This window comes from Anolis carolinensis, chromosome 1 (assembly GCF_035594765.1).
Source record: "Anolis carolinensis isolate JA03-04 chromosome 1, rAnoCar3.1.pri, whole genome shotgun sequence".
NCBI lineage: Eukaryota > Metazoa > Chordata > Lepidosauria > Squamata > Dactyloidae > Anolis > Anolis carolinensis.
The window spans coordinates 79,138,980-79,159,520 of record NC_085841.1 but is presented as its reverse complement, the minus strand read 5'-3'; the positions used below and the strand labels follow the sequence as shown (position 1 = coordinate 79,159,520).

Below are 20,541 nucleotides of genomic sequence, written 5' to 3'. Positions count from 1 at the left end.
CAGGATCCCCAACACGAGCAATTCAGCCAAGGATTGTAGAAGTAGAGTAGACCAGTTCCGTTCCGTAGATCAAAGCCAGAAGCAGACGTTTGTAGTTTTTCCAAGTCCAAGAAGGGGGGAAGACAAGCCGTGGTCAGTTCAGTCCGGGTTCTCAAAGCAGGAGATGGCGTCCGTCAGAAAGACGACGGAAGGTCAAGCTAATAAGAGTAAACACAGGTTTGCACAAACAAATGCCCACACAATCCCTCCCGCCGTCTGACCTTGGATTCCAATCAACTTACGTCTCAGCACAGGAAAGCACACAAGTCTTCAGGGAAGCGTCCCACACACACACGGATCCCAAGCGTTTGCCCAGATTACCTTGCCCGACGCAATTTGCAATTGCTCCCAAGCCCCATTTTATGCCAGTTACAAATCTTCATCACTGTCAGCTGTCCTCCTTAACCCGGGCGTTTCCTCATCACTTTCCTCGTCAGAGCTGGAACACCTCTGACTACGCCCAACAGCATCTCCAGCTGTGGATCCCGTCCCATCCCTCCAGCTAAGCCATGGGTCTAATCCTGAAGGTCCCCATTCATCTTCTGCCCCATCATGGCCAGTGGCCCCCAATTCCTCCCTTACCCGAGTCCAATCCATCTCATCCTCCTCTGAGCTAACCAGCCCCTCCTCCATTCTCTCCGTAAACCCTTCGAAAGATTCTTCGTCAGATGGTGCTGCAAATATGTCTCGCAGTCTTTTTCTCTCTCGCTCCTCGAGAGTATCTGACTCCCGAGGAGTCTTACGCCCACGTCTGTCAGTAACAGAGCCATGAGGCTCAATCATAACATTTACTCTATGGCTCCTGAGAAGTTATAGAAGGGGCTGCAGACCACATGCTTTCTCTCTCTCTCCTTTTGATTATATGACCTGTTGATAGCTGTTTTGTTACAAGAGAGATGCCCTGGCCTGCTGGCACAGGGAACCACCTCAAAGATATTTGAAACTGGACTGATAAGTTTTTTGTACCTGTGTATGCTGAACACATGAAGGTTATGAGTAAAAAATGTTATTTTAATCAAGGTCTACTTCATTTTTGTCTCTTGAGTGACTGAAATAAAACAAGTTGTTTTATGGGAGAGTATATATATATTTGGGCAACTGAAAAACACTTCTAAAGCTCTGCTGTTTTTATGCACTGGTAAATCTCTGCTTTTCTAACAGATCAGAGATAACAGGTTATTCAGTCAAACAACTGAAACCATTGCCTTGCATAATTATATCTGTTGTATATTACAAGAGAAGGTTCGACTCTAAAGGGTTTTTGACTCTTCTCTGAAAGGTCATGCTTTTCTAAAAAAGTTATGATCTCCAAAAGGTGTTTTTCCAAAAGGTTATAAACACCATTTTCTAAAAACATTAATGTGAACAAACTAAGAACCACCAGGCACATGCTTTTATGGACTGCAACACATATTGTGAGTATTGCATCAACTTTGTAGTCCACTAGTGCAAGTAACCAGCTGCAGTAGTATGCCATACACCAGACGAAATGGGATGCAGTCACTCCAAATGAAATTAGCATTAATTCTGTTATTCCAATCTGTTATGAATTTTTGCCTAGAGGAAATTCTGCAAACACTCTGGTGAATCCAGTGTAATTAGAGTTGTCAGCCAATGTATTTGCAATTCATGTTCAAGAAAAAAATCACTGTATGGGTGTATTTTACCTTTAATTATATGAATACCAGCTAAGCCATTCAGGGCACACACCAGTTGTCTATGGACCTCCTCACATTCTGTCCGACATTTTTTCTGCAGTGATGTTAGAAGTTCTTCCATTGTCATTGTGCTGGAAAATAAACCCAGATATGAAATGATGATATATAGCATGTATTGGGGATTACAAGCATTCCCTCTTTAAAAATGCACTGTAATTGCTGCTGTTATTTATACCCTGCATTTTCCAAGTGTGAGGATTAGAGTGGCTTGCAAAGGTCAAACCAGACATAGCTAAATTTTCACTAAATGTCAACCAGAAACAGAAATATTGCTATCACTTCTATCAATGACTGCAGATTCCCATTATTATACTGAACAGATTACTGTATTTATATCATTGTTTACACAGACCCTGTGATCCATACATTTATAAAGAATGAAAGAGGATGTCAGACAAAAACGACTAACTGAAAGAAGAGGATACTGATATGACTGATATCAGAATTTTTTAGGAAAAGGATGACTACAAAGAAGAGAACAGTAGAATAAATAAACAATACAATCACAGTAAAATTAATCTTTAAAGGCAAATTTCATAAAATCAAAAGGTACATTCCCAAACAGCATGCCCTATGGAAGAGTAGATATTAGTTGGATAGGCCAGACTATTACCTGGGTTGATAACAACTTGAAAATTTGTTCTCTCAATTTCACAGAAGGCAAGATGTAAAAGTGAAGTGGCTTGCCAATTGGGCAAATGTCTGATAAAAATTATAGGTTTACTGTTTCAGCTTTCATGCTCGCATTATTTAGAATTTCTGGCACATACATGAAAAGGAATACCCTGTTCAATTTTCCATTATAAAAATCATAGAGTTAAGAGTATCAGAGTTGAAAAAAATCCAAAAGGGCCATCCAGTCCCAACCCCTGCCATGCAGAAACACACAATCAAAACAATGCCCACAAATGGCCTATGGTTTTCAAGGAAAAGGCTTAGAAGTACAGTAGAGTCTCACTTATCCAAGCCTCGCTTATCCAAGTTTCTGGATTATCCAAGCCATTTTTGTAGTCAATGTTTTCAATATATCATGATATTTTGGTGCTAAATTCGTAAATACAGTAATTACAACGTAACATTACTGCGTATTGAACTGCTTTTCTGTCAAATTTGTTGTAAAACATGATGTTTTGGTGCTTAATTTGTAAAATCATAACCTAATTTGATGTTTAATAGGCTTTTCCTTAATCTCTCCTTATTATCTAAGATATTTGCTTATCCAAGCTTCTGCCGGCCCGTTTAGCTTGGATAAGTGAGAGACTACTGTATATCACATCTGGGAAATGACCAAAAGAACTCTTCAACTCAAATAAGTGAGACTCTACTGTATTCTTTTTCCTGTAATGCCTTTAAGTGAGAGCAAACACAGGTCGATGTATGTATGTATGTATGTATGTATGTATATGAGAGCTAGCAGGTTTTTTTAAAATGTGCTTATCTAATGTAGCTGGTATACTGATGCTCCTTAGTGAAATCTACAGGATGCCTGGTCAAATAAAGGGTTCAGTTAAAACTCACTGTTATGGACCACCTGCACATTTGCAATTTACAGCAACCTCAACACTAATTAATAGTGTTGAACACATTCAGTACAAATGTGTTCAGCAATACTTATTGAATATATACATTGTCAACAGAAAATTTCATAAAGAATCAGAATGAAATAACCAGAAATTATTGAACTGAAAAGCAATCATCAATTAATCAGTACAATTATTTCTGTGAGTTCTTAAATGGATTTTCGTTAGGGCTGTCAAAGATTTTGACATCTATTGTCTTTACCTTTTTACCTAAATAGTTTTGAGTCAAGCAATTTATTTCAGTTCCTTTTCCAAATAGTTTTTGAATTACTGAGTTCAGAAACAATTACCAGTGAGAGAAATATCCCCCAAATATCTATTCTATTTGAAATATGGTTTTATCTCCTTAAAACTATATATAAAATCTATGTGGGGAAAATTGAAAACTCTCTTACCCATTAATCTACCTAACTGCTGAAATCATTTCTTTTAAAATAAAGAAAAAAGATTCTACCATTGGGTGAGATTTATTATTTCTTGCCTGTGTGCCCTATTTGTATGCTTAAGTTTTGTAAATACAGGTATAAATACCATATGTTGTGCTTTCATGCACAGCTCTGCCCTATGCTTTATCAAAGGACTACATACAAGCTAGGGCTCTGCAACCCCCCCCCCCCAAACCCTTCCCCTCAGACAGACTTCAAGGGTGATTTCCTCCTTCCTCCTGGATCCTTAAACTAGAAGTGGCAATTCCAGAGAGCTCACCTTCACCAAATGGGGCCCTAGTGGTGCTCACTACACATTGCTTTCCCTTCCCACTATCTGCCAAATTAAGAATGTCACTCAGTGCCAATCTCCCAAAACTTCTCATAGTTTTTTTTATATAGAGTAGGCAAAAAATAAAATAAAATAAACTGGCAAAAGGAGGGGATTCCTGCACAATCCAATACAGCCCACAGAAGTCTAAACTGAATTAGGGATGATAGGTGGACGAGTGGAAAAGAAAATGAAGAGGGCAAAATATGGTTCTAAACTCTTTTCCCTCTTTTCCATTCTGGCACCACATGAAAGGTTTACTAGTTGGTCTCTTGTCTTTCTGAAGCTATCAAAGTCATCTCTTCCCTTGCAGTTTCTCAGGGCTGCACAATAGTGGAAGGCACCTATAGTTTTCAGAAACCCTCACACTAAACCCTGCTTGAGACTCCCTGACTCAGTTGGATAGAACTAAAATGGGGAACAACATCATCTAAGAGTTAAGCACTAAGTATGGCAAAGGGACACTGGAACCTAATATAGAAGATGCCAGTACATATGCCGATTACTTTGATTGTTTAGGCCAGTATTGTGCTACACAGGTTCTCCAAATGTGTTAGGCTGAAGACTTAATTATTTTCTACCAGCACAGCCAATAACAGCTACAGTTCAATGTATCTCGAGAGCACAAATTTGAGGAGGCTGAAGTTATGCTCTTTATATTTTTTCTCTCTCAAACAGCTGTATGGCTAATATTATTTTAAAAATAAAATAAAATTATTTATTAAAATAAAGATTTAACGTTTTCCCCAAGAACTGTTCTACAGGGAGATGAAATAAGAAACTGTGAACCAAAGTCCCATTGGCTTGAGCCATCTTTGGCTAAAATATGAATGATGACAATTCTCTTAAAATCTACTCAGATGTGATACTAAGAACACTGCAATCCTGTGTATGGAAGGTAACTGTGTCATGCACTGCTATCATAGAATATGGTCACCTTCATGTAAGAAAAAAACAGAACACTCAGTCAATGCTGTACTCTAATACAAAGCCACTGTTAGGAATTTCAAGATCAGATTTTAAAGAATTTACTTCAAATTATTTCATGTATTGAAATGTGTGGATTTTACTCACTAATGGATTTTAGATAAGATACATAAAGATCAGCATTTAAATATATATTATTAATCAAGGTATTTATCAAGAAACTAAAATAACCTTTTCTGTAAAGGCAGGAACTCCCCTCGAACAGCTTGCGGATGACAGCAGGCCTGCCTCAGTCGCAACAAAGGGTACAGAATGGAAGTAACTGTCCTCCTATCCAAGCTGCTAAGCTTGAGGGACCAATCGGAAATCTTCCTGAGTTTTGCCAGAGCATCCTGGCAGCACACCTCGTGCTGACGGTGATAAAAGTGTCTTTCCACAGGAGAAAAATGAAGCCAATGAATATCTTCTGTCTGAGCAGGGATTTGAATCTAACAACAATGACAACAAAGGGAACAATAAATAAAGGATGTTTTGCATTAAAATGTTGCATGTGTACACATTGTTAGAAGTGAAGTGTTTACTTGGTCTATCACGTCCTTCTTTGCTGACCTCCACATTATCTTGGCTATGAAGCTGTAGAGAGGCTGTGTGTTCTTCCTGCAGTATGGTCGATAAAGAAGCTGATCCCACCAATACTTGACCCAGTAAGGATCAGCTCCAAGGAAAAGTACTAGTCCATACAAATCTGTGATGGAGAAAGGGCACATTTTACCAGTTACATGCCTTAGCATTATGCAAGAAATATTTTAAATATGTATAGAACACTTGTATTTCAAAATACAATTAATCTTAGATCATCATCCCCACAAAATTAAATTGTTGCAAGCTTTCTTTCTTACAAGGATAAGGTCAGAAGAGAACTGGAGGGTATATATAAGCCAGTTCCATTTGAAAGTTTAAAAACAGCAGCACATCCTGGTCTAAATATAAAAATGGCTTATCAGTAATTCATCAAGCAATACCGTTTTTCAAAATCTGGGTTTGTAACCAGACTGAATTATCTTTTGGTAGTTTTGTCTCGCCTCCTCTTTGACAGTGTTTCTGATCTGATGGTTAAGGGAAGAAAAATTCCCTTTTCCAGTTTATTTTAATCTTATAAGATTGGTAGTTTTAAAAATACTGTGTATTCTATTGTAGCATGTAGCATGTAATTTATATGTAGTATTTTCACTATCTTTTAGTTTATTGTGATAACTTTTCTTATTCTTAGCTGTGTTGAATAATATTTGATGGATAAAGAGAACATAAATATTCACAACAAACATATTGCTTAGGCATGTTGCATAGAAGTACATTTAGATGCTCTGTATCCTTTACCTTCCAGTCCTCGCTGAACTGGTGTTCCACTTACACACCAACGATTAATTCCACTCAAACGGAGAGCCATTTCTGCAGCCTAATGTCAGAAGAAGTAACAAAGGATCACAGCAACTAGAATCACATGCTAAGTTCAAGAACATTGAATAAGACAGCATGCTAATATAAATAGTTGACCTGCTGTCATTTTCATATTCAAAAACTGAATTGCTGAAACACTATTCATTTTCAAAGAAAACTTTTTCTCTACTCAGCTTCCTAGTCTTCATTCAGCCTGCATCTTCCCACATTATTTTCAACTGTACAAAGCTCATTAAATCTATAGATGCAGAATATGAAAGGTTCCCCACAGCTTTCATTTTAACTTTGTCATCTGCTTCTTTAAAAGCCTAACAAATCCCTAATGTGTTCCTTCAACATCCTACAGAACACTGCAAAATAACCGTATTCCTTTTTAAACCAACCTGCCTGTTTCTGAGCCATCCCAAGTTATTTTTCCTTTAATTCCAGTATTTTTGGGCTCTTTTCTTGCTTTGCTTTCCACATGGTATACAGCTCCTCAATTTTTATAACATTTTTCAAACTGACCTTTTACGCCATTTGTATTACATCAGGATCTCTGCATACACCAAATGTGGGTGTCTTACATAAAGATGTAGAGTGACACACAGAATATCTCCCTTTAATAACCAAATAATTAAAATAGGCGATCTTTTGCTGAAAGGTTTCATTTTGGATTACAAATATTTGGCAGCTAATATTAATAATTCTCTCCTCTACAAGCCACTGAAATGGTGTTAACTGCTTTAAAAATGTCAATGCAAACAGTTTTACCATTTTTAAATCCAAAGGCTCACACTGGGTCTTTTAAGATAGACATTAAAATTGACTAACATCTTGCTTTAAACCATGAAATAGTGTAAAAGACATGATGACCTAGTTCTTTAAACTGTCAGAATACATTATGTTAAGCGATAATTTTAAAAAGGACTGTGTTCCATAGCCAATCAAGGTTCCAGCAGGGAAAACATTTAGCAGCAAATACCTCCCGGGGAAAACAGATCACTAATACTTCTGAAGGAAGAACTACAAGGGCAGATTTACAACTCTATGTTTTAAAGGCTATAAATATAGCTTCCCTTCATTTGCTTTTATGTGTAATATCTTTCATGCCCCAGAGAGCTTTCCTCACCTTTGCAGTGGTGCATTCTACCATTTGTGCTTCATCCAGGCAAATTCTCCACCACTCCACAGCTACCAAAGGGCTTGGGATGGCCATATAACGCTTCTGGTTTCTGAAACGCCGTCCATCTTCACTATTACTGTGAGGAATGTCCACATAGTTCAGCTCATTACGAAGGACATCGTATGTGGTGATTACTACGTCCTGCTCTGCTAAGATATGAGGTTGCAAGAAACCATGTTTCTTCACTCCTTGATAAACCTGAATAGATTTGTACAAAAGTATACAAAGACAAACACTGACAATTAGAGACTTCCTAGGCACAAAACAAACATTTCTCCTTGAAATGCTGAGCATGTTCTATCCCAAAAGGTGATTTTAAAAGTAGCAATGCCACATAGTTTAAAATAAGGGCTAAAATATAAATGGGCAAATGTGCAGGGGGTGGGGCCCAATTTTCTTCACATACACTCACATCAATTTGCACTAGGATGGTACTTGCGAATCAGAAGCAATGGCACCTTACAACCAGTTCATGTTAAGAAATGTTTTAGGTTGCTTTACAGCAAGATCAAATAATTGCAAAAGATATACAGCTATACTTGCCTGTGTTATGATTTTTTTTGTTTTTGTTTAGGGAGACAGAAATCTGCCTGGGAAAATGTGGAGTATAAAAAAGGAGGGATGCACTCCATCAGGTGTATTTTCTCTACTCCTGACCAAAATGCACTGATCGATATGCTTCTGGATTGTGATGGTAGATCCCCTTGCCAACTGCAGTGCCCTAAAAGCCTGTTCTAGATGGCCTGGAAAGCCTCCAGATATTATTTCTGGATGGTATTTAGGTCTGTAGCAAGGCAAATGGCACAGCAGCACGTGATGTTGAATTTCAGCCTTTATGACTTTTCTGCCCCTGAAGTGTTCAATTTTCTTCTAGAGTGCCATTACCAAAATGATAAAAATGTCGTCAACTGGTAATTTGGGAGGGCAAACAATTTATAAGCAATGATTAGGTAACAAACAATTAGCCTGGATAGATTGCTGTAAGTCTAACCCATGATTTAAGGTTATTAAAAGACACAAACAACTAAACTGACTTGCATAAGAAAAGTAAATTCTGAATCAAACCAGAATTCCACTTAAATGATATTCCTGGAGTAAACCTAAAACATCTGAACTGACCTAGTATGATTGTTGCATTAACAGTGAAACTGAAAATAAGGCAGTTTTAAAGAATTAATTTGTAAAGGAAGGACATTATGATTTTATTGTCAATGATGATAATAAAGAAAAACACTTGAATTTATTTATATATGCCAGAAATTACTCTCTCAAAATACTCTTAAGTAACAATCCAAAAATGTATGATTTTTGGCCATTTACTGCTACTTATATAAGGTGGTAGGAACCCCCAGTGGTACAGTGGGTTAAACTACTGAGCTGCTGAACTTGCTGACCGAAAGGTCGGCAGTTCAAATCCAGGGAATGGAGTGAGCTCCCACTGTTAGCCCCAGCTTCTACTAACTAGCAGTTAAAAAACATGCAAACATGAGTAGATCAATAGGTATCGCTCCAAAGGGAAGATAATGGCACTCCGTGGAGTCATGCCAGCAACATGACCTTGGTGGTATCTACGGACAACACCGGCTCTTCAGCTTAGAAATGGAGATGAACACCAACTCCCAGAGTCGGACAAGACTTAATGTCAGGGGAAAATCTTTACCTAGATAAGGAAACAGTCTGAGGTCACCCAAATAATAATGACAATTACTGTTCTACGGAGTCCCACTACACTACCTGAACAACAATTAATAATGAGTTCCTTTTATGTTATTCTCTGTGAAATAGCTTCTTTGCTTACCAACACTCGGAGGGAAGATGATCTCACGTGCCTGTTAATCTCATCAACCCACTGGTGGCAGATAGAACTTGGCGAGATGATCAGAGTTGCTCCAGTGGGAACTGGTTTCATTGCTACAAGACAATGTGGACAGTAAAAGGGCTTGATCTTAAGGTTTTCTTCTTTGTAATTCACACATTCAGCATGCTGCCACAGATTGCAGTTCAGGCACTGCACACGTGCTTTGTAGTCAATTAAACCAAGTTCACCACAAATGCATTCAAAGCGATAATCAGAGGTGTTAAATGGAAAAATTGAACCTGGATGTTGTACAAAAATGCTCCCATGTTCTTGTAAGGCTGGGGATTGGGCTTCTAAAATATCCTCTTGCTCTTCTGTCTCATCTGTATTTTTAGGAAAGTCAATACTGTGTGTTTCATCTTTGGAAACAAGTTCTTTGCCATTCAAATCACCAGATATATGCTGAGAATCTTCTTCAATTTTCCAACACTGTGGATCCAATTTTGATTTTCTATTATCCTTGTTTGTTGCACTGTAATCATGCTCATTTGCTAGGATATCTATTGTGAGAGATGATTTAGGAATACTGACAGAACATGTTTCCTTATCTCCCAGTTCTTTGATTTCATTCTTATGATCTGACAAACTTTTCTTCTGAATCCTATGTGAAGTTCTAATTTTCTAGAAAAATAAAAGAAATTAAATGAAGTTTGGTTTTTTTCCTATATGAACAAATGTTCCAAATGAAATAATTAACCCTGCACTTAAAAGACACGAGAGAAAGGAAACTGGACCAGTTCCTCATGCATATTATATTTTGCGAATGGATACCACAAAAGAGTCATGATGAATCAGACCAAAGGCCTATCCAGTCCAACATCCTGCTCAACCTTTGTAATATTCTAGTGGGAGAAGAATATGGTATTGGATTGGAATACACAGCTTTAATGTACTAAATACATCCTGCAACTCCTTTTTTAAAGGGTTGTAGAACTAAAATGCTGAAGCACAATTTTAAATGTTAAGTATACATTATTGGTTATTGCTACTATTTACACATACATCTCTATAGATATCCTGTCTTACAATTGATCAGAAACAGTACAGATTTAAAACTATATAAAGACATTAAAACAGTATAAATACAAAAGTAATTGATAAATAAATACAAATATTAAATACAATTTTTCATTGTATTTCTTTAGTAAATCATATTCAGTTCCCATTAGAATCAAACTACAGTAGAGTCTCACTTATCCAACATAAACGGGCCAGCAGAATGTTGGATAAGTGAATATGTTGGATAATAAGGAGTAATTAAGGAAAAGCCTATTAAACATCAAATTAGATTATGATTTTACAAATTAAGCACCAAAGCATCATGTTTTACAACAAATTTGACGGAAAAAGTAATTCAATATGCAGTAATGCTATGTAATAATTACTGTATTTATGAATTTAGCACCAAAATATCACGATTTATTGAAAACATCGACTACAAAAATGGGTTGGATAATCCAGTACGTTGGATAAGCGAGTGTTAGATAAGTGAGACTCTACTGTATTATGATTCATTACACAGATCATTAGCATTACACCCAGGAATTTCTTTCCCACCATATATTATACATCCACAATCAAGTACTAGAGTCTGTACAAGTAGTGCCTTGCTTAATTTTATGCAATTATTTCAGTTAATTTAAAAGTCTAGGGGTGACATATTACTGCAATGTTGAATCTTTGGACATTAAAGACGATGGTGGAAAGCATTTTGTAACAGCTAAGATTACTACCTCTTTTTTATTGATCTCAGTTTAATTAAAGTAACTGATACTGTTATTCTCTCTTTTCCCAAATAGTACCCTATTCAGTGGAGAGCATATATTCAAATAGAAAAAACTTAAATTACTCCATTAAAAGAATATTTCCAGCTTACTTGCTTCTTGGACTTGACACATTTCTGATCCTTGTAGTTTTTACCAAGCTTAAAGGAGCCAGCAAGGCCATGCCCTTTGACCTGTTCCACAACCTTCTCTGCAATTAATTTTTCCAGTGTTCTTTTAAGAATTTGACGGTGTCTCTGTATGTCATACTTGTATATGGTATTAACATACTTAAAAATTGCTACAATTGATGATCCCTTCTTTACATTCATTTCTTTTATAGCTGTTAAAAGCATCACTCGTAAACCTATGAGAATAAATTAATATCATAAGTAAAAAGTGTAAAAGGATGAAGCAAAAAAAGAGTTGACTACAACTATTAAGCACCACAGGTTTGTTTTTCCCTTATCATGAGTGTTTCTAAAAAAAAATCATTTAAAAACTGAAGTACATTAAAATTAAGATAGCCTTCCATTGAGCTTCACATTATAGTTGTCTCTTCATATTCATGGATTCTGCATTCACTGACTACATCATCAATAGATTCAAAATTGGAGTCCCCCCCCCCCAAAAATAATCCCAAAATCAAAAATTTTATCTTATATAAGGCACTCCATTTTACTACACATATAATAGGACCTCAGCATCCAGGATTTTGACATCCATAATGGGTCCTGAAACCAAAGTCCAGCTGATATCAAGGACCCAGTTATTCTTAAATATTATTCATTATAATTTTTGTACTTAACCAATTTAAGATGAGCCCTAATGTGAAAAATCCTCTGTATTATATATTCAAACTAGAATCAATAGTAACATTTTGCTAGGACATTTCTGAATTCATCCCACAAAATCACGACATCTTAACCCACTCTTAATGGGACAGCCTATATAGTTAGCAGAAATCTACCAATAAATGCTGGAATATAGGACAAAGACGTTAAATGTTTATTTATTTATTTACAAGGAAAACCCTTTGAAAATTCAGTAATAACATCTTTCATTCAACAGCAAAAGTTATCACTGTTGCTCCTGGCACATTATAACTGATTGAAGAATACTTACTAGGATAGTTTACTTTTTCCTTTAATTTAAGTTCAATTTTCTTTATGTTTTTCTTTTTGCTTCCTTCAGTGGGTTGTGGAGGAACAAAGAAGTTTACTAAAAAACCCTGAAATACAAATTTTAGCATCAATGTTCTCTTAATCAAGAACTGGGATCTGAAATGGGAAAGACTGATAGAGAGTAAAAGGAAAATACAAAGAACTGAACCATACTTTCCACATGATTGATCAAGTAAAATATTTGAATGAAAGAAAGTGCTGTTTCCTGAGGGTGGGGGGAGAGGGAGGAGGGAGGGGAAAAATATTGATAGACACAGATGGGAGATAAATGTGGAATCAGCAATGTTAAGAAAATTAAGAGAATAACATTTTGTTTGTATTATCAAATGGTTACTAGAGTTGGGCTCGAATCCTGTTTCATCTTTCTTTCATGGTTTTGTACTGTCTCACCCATTCAAATTGCATGGAACAGCATAACCCTTGCAGGGCCTCGCACTTTGATGCCCAAGGCCTGAAAGATTTTTGGTTTTTTTTTTCCAGACCTTGGACAGAAAAGCCCATTTGCATAGGCACCCATTTCCGTAAGCGGCGGACAGAAACGGAAATGGGGCCATATGAATGAAACAAACAGGAATAAGCAAGTTCATACAAATGTGCAACCCTAATGGTTACTTAATTTGATATTATTGTACTTGTGTTTACAATTTTAAAAATTAAAAAGGAAACTGGCCTTTTCACCTAATAATTGAACTGGCCCCTTTACTGCCTATGCCTATCACCTCAGGCTTCACAACCATTTTTGATTCATTTACTAAAGTGCGTGTTCATTGTCTCTTGGCCTGCTAGGGTGCCTGAGGTGATATAGAACAGATAACACATTGTTTAAAAAGAAACCAAAGCATTTTATAATCATTTTTTTTTAAAAAAATAGCAATTAAGATGTAGGTAATTGTGGCCACTAGGAAGGAGCACAGTTGGTTCACCAGTGGGAGTTCAGCAAAGTACTCCAGGTCACAGCAATCACATGGTCTTCCAGGAGCAATGCTAGTTCACAAGAAAACACACATTGCAAACCTGATTTTCCACAGGGAATGTAACCCAATTCAACACAGACTACTATCTCAATCCACAGCTGAACCAAAATTTATTCACCTATTCTTCATAACCCCCAGATAACTGAAAATTTCTGCAAACTATAGGTATCCACTGTGAAAGAGATGGAGCTGATTATAAGGGACTTTATTTCCCCTTTAACTGCTTAATGAATCAAGCCTCCAACTTCATTTAGGGAAAGATAAGATATACATTTTTGTTTCTCAACCTGACATACCAGAATCTGAAGACACTGAGAGCCCTGAACCATAAGCGCTTACATTCTAATGTTCTAATATTCTTTGACTTATCATTATCTTGCTTTTAAACCAGTTACTCATCTATAGAATGATATTTAAGGAAGCATTCATAAAAAAAAATCACTAATTTTTTTTGAACCTATGACTACACGTACTAAGGCAACTCATCTACATGCTCTCTGGTCCTCTCAACTAAAAAATAAACAAATCCTAATGAGCCAGTATTTCTGTTTTCAGAGGCCATGCTTCCATTTTGTCTGCAAAGCTTGATCTTATGAAGCATATAGAACATTACCAGCAATGCTTTCTACTGTCAACATAGCCTAGTGTTTTCTATTTAATTTTAAAATAAGATGACATTTATAACTAAATTTTCCTATATAGTAGGAAAGGGGGAAAAGACCAAAGGAGGAAAAGATGACATTTTGTATTCTTTTCTGATTGATTAATGTAGAATATTTGTATACATTTCCAGTGAATATATACACAGTGAGAATAATCAGATCTTGTCTTGTGAGTATTTTCTTCCATCTACACTCCTACTACAGGTTTCTCACCTCAGGTAACATCAGAGCATCCTGCTTGACATCCTTTCGAGTGTGTGTCAGGATAAGAGCTAAGACTTCGACTGTTTTCCCAAGGCCCATCTCATCTGCTAATATTCCTCCAGGCCATCGAGGTCCAGCAACAGGACACTCACGAATAATGCTGAAGACCAAAGAGTCATCCTAGTTAAGGACATATCATACTTGTGTATAATTTATAATCATAAATAAACTGAATTGAATTATTTCTTTGGCTTTGCCAAAGATGGCACAAAATTCTAAATGAATATGCCAAAAATAAGCATAGATTATGTTGTCTGTAAAGATTTGGGCTTTCCACAGAATAAAATAAACTCCGAAGTTGCTTTAGTCATAGTACATAGATTTTTTTTGGAACAGAAGAAGCCAATAATCTAAATAACCCAATATCAATTAAGCATGAATAAACTATTAATTAATTTACCAGAGTTACAACACTTTTTACCATAATTTCTTTCACCATCAGAAATGTCAAAAAAGTTGTGCCATACATACATCTTACTGTTTGCATTTAAGAAGATATTCAAACTAAGTCTAAAGCATTTTCAGAAAAAGTTAAAACATGATTTATAGCTTTATTTGTAATACTTCAATTGTTTGCTCTTTGGATGTAATACGAAAATAGCAATCCTTACCAGCCAGTAAAGGGATTATAAAAGAGCTTTAGTCCATCTAAAGTTATAAACTCTCTCCATAAGTAGTGGAGGGCATTTTCTATGGAAGAAAAAAAAAGAGTATCATACAAAACCTGTTCATAATATTTTTATTTGTTTTGATTCCTTTCCTCCATTTCTTCAAATTTGAAAGTACAGAATCATAAGCTTTGAGGAATCATCTTACCCCATTTCATAATCCCTTCCGCCCGATGCTCTATCACAGGCTAATGTCCCACCAAGCGTCCATAACTTAAAATGAACACATTCAAAGAGTTGTAAGAATCTTACAAAAGATTAAAAAAGATAACACTTGGTCAGGCTAAATACTCAGAGTAGCCATGTAACAAAATACAACAAAACTGTGCATTTTTGTTTGCCAATAAAGATATTACAATTTTGGTGTGTAGTATTTCATTTTATTTTGATCTATCTGTTTTACAGCTACTTAGTAGACCAATATAACCTTACTACATACATCTCAGTAAAGTTTCATCAGAAATTGTACATAAGCTTGGCAACCCAGAGTAAACAAGAAGAGCAAACAGGGAGTTTTGTGACTGAAGTACAAGCAAGACAAGAAGCAGTGACCAAGGCTGTTTAATGTTTTCCACATTGTTCTCCATGGATGCTTATTTCCTGAGTGCCACCCTAAACTCTGATATACTATCAGAGTAAATGGGGCCGCTGAAGAAAACAAAACACTAGGCTAAACTGACGTCTTCATGTTCACTGTTGCTCCATTTTGTGTATTAAATTAACAAAGCAATGGTTCAAGATTGTTAATTTAATATAGAGATTGTTTTTGAAGTTTCTGAAGTCTACTTATAAATACGATCTGGAAAAAAGTTACTTGCAACTTTTTTATACCAAATGCATCATCATGGATTTCTATTAATAGCACATGTATGTTTATGTTGCCATTTTCGGTTACTTGCCATTGGTAGATACATTTCTAAAGTTCTCACGTTGAAGCATCCAATTTACAGCCTCACTTTGATATGGCCTTAGCACAGGAATCAATGCAGAATGCTGTACATTTTCCTTCAAAAACTGTATTTCTTTCTGATGTATAAGTCTCACATAGTCATACAGCTCTTCAATATTCTGACGTTCAATATCCCTGTCAGATTCCTCTTCATCTTCTTCCAGAATATCTAAAATACATGTAGATGGCATTAAACCACGGTCAGTAGTATCTATAATACATTTAATCTATTTCAGCAAAGATAACCAAATAAATTGACAAAAGATGTATTATGGTGCAGTTGGGAAACTATGGCCTTCCAGATGTTATTGGGTCTCCAATTCCAATCAGCCCATTATCATGGCTAGGAAAGGTGGAAGAGGTTGATATCCAGATGCCATATGTCCTTTACCCATAGAAAGTAACAATGCAGTGCAACATTGCTTCCAAGTGTAGATACAGTAAGAGGAAATTGAAATTATAGCTCTCAAAGTTAATGATAGTAATTTGCTATGCTTGATCAAAAGTGAGAACAAATAGTGTTGGGACTAGCTATGAAAGATATAACTTTTAAAATGTCATATATAAGTTGCTATAAATGTAATTAAATCACTTCAAAAATAGCTATACTACACTGTGTAACACGATTTTTGTTGCTGGGTTAAAATGTCATTTCCTAATTGGTTCTATCATAAAAACATTGAAAAGGTTATTAAACTGCAAAAACTTTGTTTTTGCAGGATATCCTACAGAACATTTTTCTATAGTTTTTCAATGAATATTTCAGAGTCTTAACCAATTCAGCATATTTTTGCAGCCTCAAAAACCAAGTTTCTGGAATATAATAACTACTTTCAAAGTAAATACTGAACAATTAAACAGAAATAACACTTTCAAACCAGGAACAGATTTTTTTCAAAGTTTGTTGCACAGTGTTATTTAATATCCTTGTGTATAAGCCACCCTCATGTATAAGTTGAGGGCTGATTTTGGGGACAAATTTATGGATTTTGATATGACCCATGCAGTCAAGAATCCTTCAGTGGAGAGGTGAAAGTACCAGCACTCCCTCAAGTGGCACCACCACCATTTTCCCACGCAGGCCTTCAAATGTGCATGTTATTGTGCTAAACATTATTATGTTGTTGTTTTATTCATGTCTTTGATAAGTGTGCCCCCCCCCAGAACAGAGTAAGCTCCTTCCCTTCTGGGCTGCTCAGAGCAAGAAGGGGACAGTTAGCACATTAATCAGCAAATGGAAGATAATAATATAAAATAAATAATAAAAAATAAAACTTTATTTATATCCCACCCCATCTTTCCATAGAGATCCCTCTCTCCCCAAAATGCTTTTTGACAAGTTCTCTTGCCAAACAATTTTGAATTAATATGCAAAGGGGTCTTGCATCCCCTCTGAGAATGAGAGCAAAATGTTGCTAACATAACCTTTTGTAGATTTAAATCTACTTCAGATGCATGGAGTGTAGTATTTCAGAATATGACAAAATATAACATGAAACTCAATATGGGACACAGCAAAATTTAGGTTGTGCAAGTTTCCAAGAACTAAAACATGTAGTTGAATAGCAACTCTTACATCTTCTTTAATAAAATATATCTGCAGATTTGGTAGGCTTCTTCAGAACTTGTTAGCAGGTATAGATGGGAGAGGTGGGAAAGGGGGCACTGAACTTCTGAAAAATGACAACCAGTCGTTTGAGGTATCTAGAATGTTTTCCTTGAACTTATCCTGAATGCCAACACAGAAAGATGATCCAAGAATTCAAGCTTCGTTAGAGTCAAAGCCAAGTGAAAGTGCAGGCAATACAGACACACAGCTTTAGGATTTTGGACAAACAATAAACTACCTGGAATTATGAAGTGATAGAATTTTTCCATCAATTTCTGAAGGAGCCGATTGGCTTTTTTTATTCGACCACCGCCATCACTAAGAAACTCTAGTTTGCTTAAGCCAGCTTCAAGGAGATATATTCCAACCTGTTTTTCATTAAAAAAAGGTTCAGATAAAATTTAGAATCTCTAGCAAAAGGAGGGGGAAAGTAAAAACAAGAATGTAAACATAACACTAACTGAAAAGGTAAATACATTAGGGAATGTGGGGCAGGGAGTGATGAAAGGCCAATGTATAAGCAATACAAATTTATAGTAGGGTCATCCAAGATTTTTGTTTGACATACATGCAGTTATGGATCAGATAGATATGTTGGAAGAAGATATTTGCCCCTTCTCTATCAATTTTACTTAATATAAATTTCTTTGGCACAACTGCTATGCTACAGCTACAAATGAAAACCTGCATTGCTTCTTTAGCAAGCTGAAAAGGCTACATTTGTGTGATTCAAATGACAACAGAACAGAATAGGGAATTTTAAACATATGTTCTACTGCTGCCGATGAGCTAAATAAAATCAACCGTGCCGTCAAAGAACTGAACAAAATACTTCAAAGTAGTGGAAGATGTAAGAATCTTCCACATCTTCCAAGAAGTACATACTAAGTTGGATGTTGCTTGGTATTTTGTCTTTTTGAAAATGGTATCAGAGATACTCCATATGCTTTTTATATGATGGCAAATTCATAAATTAAAGGGGATCATGAGGAAACAGCACAAAACTAAACTTTTATCACAAGCAATATTTATTAGCTATGCTCATTATTTATTGTTGTACACATTTCCAGTTCAGATATAAAATGACTGAATATCAACTTAAGGCAAATTAGGTCACAATGAAATGCTGTAAGTATAAGGGTGCCAAACTAAAATTCATCTGGCAGTCAGGGAAGTCCTAAAAAAGTATTGGCACTATAAAGTTCTGAAAGAATCAGTTCAGAAAGCTATTATTGGGAAGAATGTTCAGCTTTATGCAGCAAAAACTTAAGGAGGTGGGACCCACACAAGAGACCCATCTACACAGCAAAAGACCAAAACAAAATAAAAAACAGGCCTGGTATGGAGTGTTGTACCTCAGACCAGGCCTGAGGGGATGGCTACACTGTCTCTGTCCTGCTGTGGCAGAGGGATGAAGTTCAATGGGGTCTAGTGGGGCTGAACCCAATTTGGCCTCACTGGATAGCCACCCTTAGCTTTGTCATCCAGTTGCTGTTGTGGACATGAAGCTCCAAAGAGCTCTTGGTCATCCCTGGCAATATGAGAGCGCCTGCAGGCCTGGGGAAAGGAGGGAGCCTTTTTGCTCCCTTATCCAAATTGTGCAAGCACCCTTGCTAAAATTAGCAGTGACAATCGGGATCTCTCTGGATGCCACAAAGACAATTTTTGCCCACCCAAGATAAATACCCATGTAGATATGCTGATATGGTGTTATGTACAACCTAACCACAGAAGGAAGGCTGCATACAAGAAGACCCGGGCTGTGGCGCAGGCGGGAGAGCAAGCCAGCTGCAATTAACTGCAATGAGTCACTCTGACCAGGAGGTCATGAGTTCGAGGCCCGCTCGGAGCCTATGTTTGTTTGTCTTTGTTCTATGTTAAAAGGCATTGAATGTTTGCCTATATGTGTAATGTGATCCGCCCTGAGTCCCCTTCGGGGTGAGAAGGGCGGAATATAAATGCTGTAAATAAATAATAAATAAGACACTCCTGGGCTCTTTATGCCATCATCAGAGGTTTTGATTGTTCTTAGAAAGCAGACTAAAACTAGTGTAACTGAGTGAGTAGATGCTATCTGAAATACTGGGCATTTCAAAATGATGGACCCAATTTCAAAGCAGTATATTCGCAATGACAACATGTTACAATTATACAAAAATTACACACAGTTTGATTAGTTTACAAGTTTTACTAAGCATGTTGAGCCAATAACAAATCAAAAAATGAATGCCACAAATGGAGACTATCTCATTAAGCCTTATATTGTGGGATTGTCATCTTGCAAATGACTCAGGCTAGGAGCTTTTTTTGCACAGGGCAAAGCACCTAGCCATAATCATTTGAAATTGTATGCTCCACCCTTTCAAGTGATAAGAGTGTAATTCATGGATGGTTCATAGTTGTAGGAATATAGTGACTGCAAATCAGGGTCGTCTTTTTGAAATGCCCAGTAAAATGTTTGATGCCCCATCCATACAAATCTTCAGTATCAGTAAGAAAGTGCAGAACCCCTTAGATAAGTAGATTACTATGACTGCATTATAGTCCTGTGCATCTAAGACTATATTTAATTTAAATAACAGGTTCCTGGAAGCAGAGTAGTTGGTAAGGTTTAAATCCTAAGTAAAGCCATTGTAGGCTGAAAATCCTATATATCCTTTCTAGAGAGTATGACCCTACCCAAATCAAGGTACTTGCAGGATACGTCAATTAGCAGGAGGAGGGATGTAATGAGAAAAATTACAGCAATGCAAGCAAATGTTATAGGTTCCAGGCAAGACTACTTAAATTGCTTCCTTAGGCACCCTTTCCAGATCAACCCATGCACTTATTTTTACAAGAGAAGCCTCACTACACATTGACTTGCATGCACACTGATTTCACTTCTTAAATTTTCAGATATTAGAATATATATTACAAATGAATGAAGACCCACATAACAACACCGATTCCCCCCTTTTTCTTCAG

General features: G+C 36.5%; 1 protein-coding gene across 5 annotated transcripts in view; it reads right to left on the bottom strand.

Annotated features, from left to right (window-relative positions):
* shprh (SNF2 histone linker PHD RING helicase) overlaps positions 1 to 20,541 on the bottom strand; it is a 62,633-nt gene that overhangs the window by 37,882 nt on the left and 4,210 nt on the right. For 2 of the 5 annotated variants that reach the window (XM_016998787.2, XM_062977652.1), the window contains exons 3-14: positions 17,813 to 17,942; positions 15,916 to 16,134; positions 14,960 to 15,038; positions 14,298 to 14,448; positions 12,390 to 12,495; positions 11,378 to 11,631; positions 9,442 to 10,122; positions 7,590 to 7,841; positions 6,398 to 6,476; positions 5,602 to 5,765; positions 5,252 to 5,508; positions 1,707 to 1,828 (exon numbers count right to left, since the gene is read on the bottom strand). In XM_016998787.2, coding sequence (XP_016854276.2) covers positions 1,707 to 1,828; positions 5,252 to 5,508; positions 5,602 to 5,765; positions 6,398 to 6,476; positions 7,590 to 7,841; positions 9,442 to 10,122; positions 11,378 to 11,631; positions 12,390 to 12,495; positions 14,298 to 14,448; positions 14,960 to 15,038; positions 15,916 to 16,134; positions 17,813 to 17,942 — 2,494 coding nt within the window. Of the gene's footprint in view, positions 1 to 1,706; positions 1,829 to 5,251; positions 5,509 to 5,601; positions 5,766 to 6,397; positions 6,477 to 7,589; positions 7,842 to 9,441; positions 10,123 to 11,377; positions 11,632 to 12,389; positions 12,496 to 14,297; positions 14,469 to 14,959; positions 15,039 to 15,915; positions 16,135 to 17,812; positions 17,943 to 20,541 lie in introns of those variants that run through there. The other 3 variants (XM_062977658.1, XM_062977662.1, XM_062977666.1) reach the window with 3 other exon arrangements.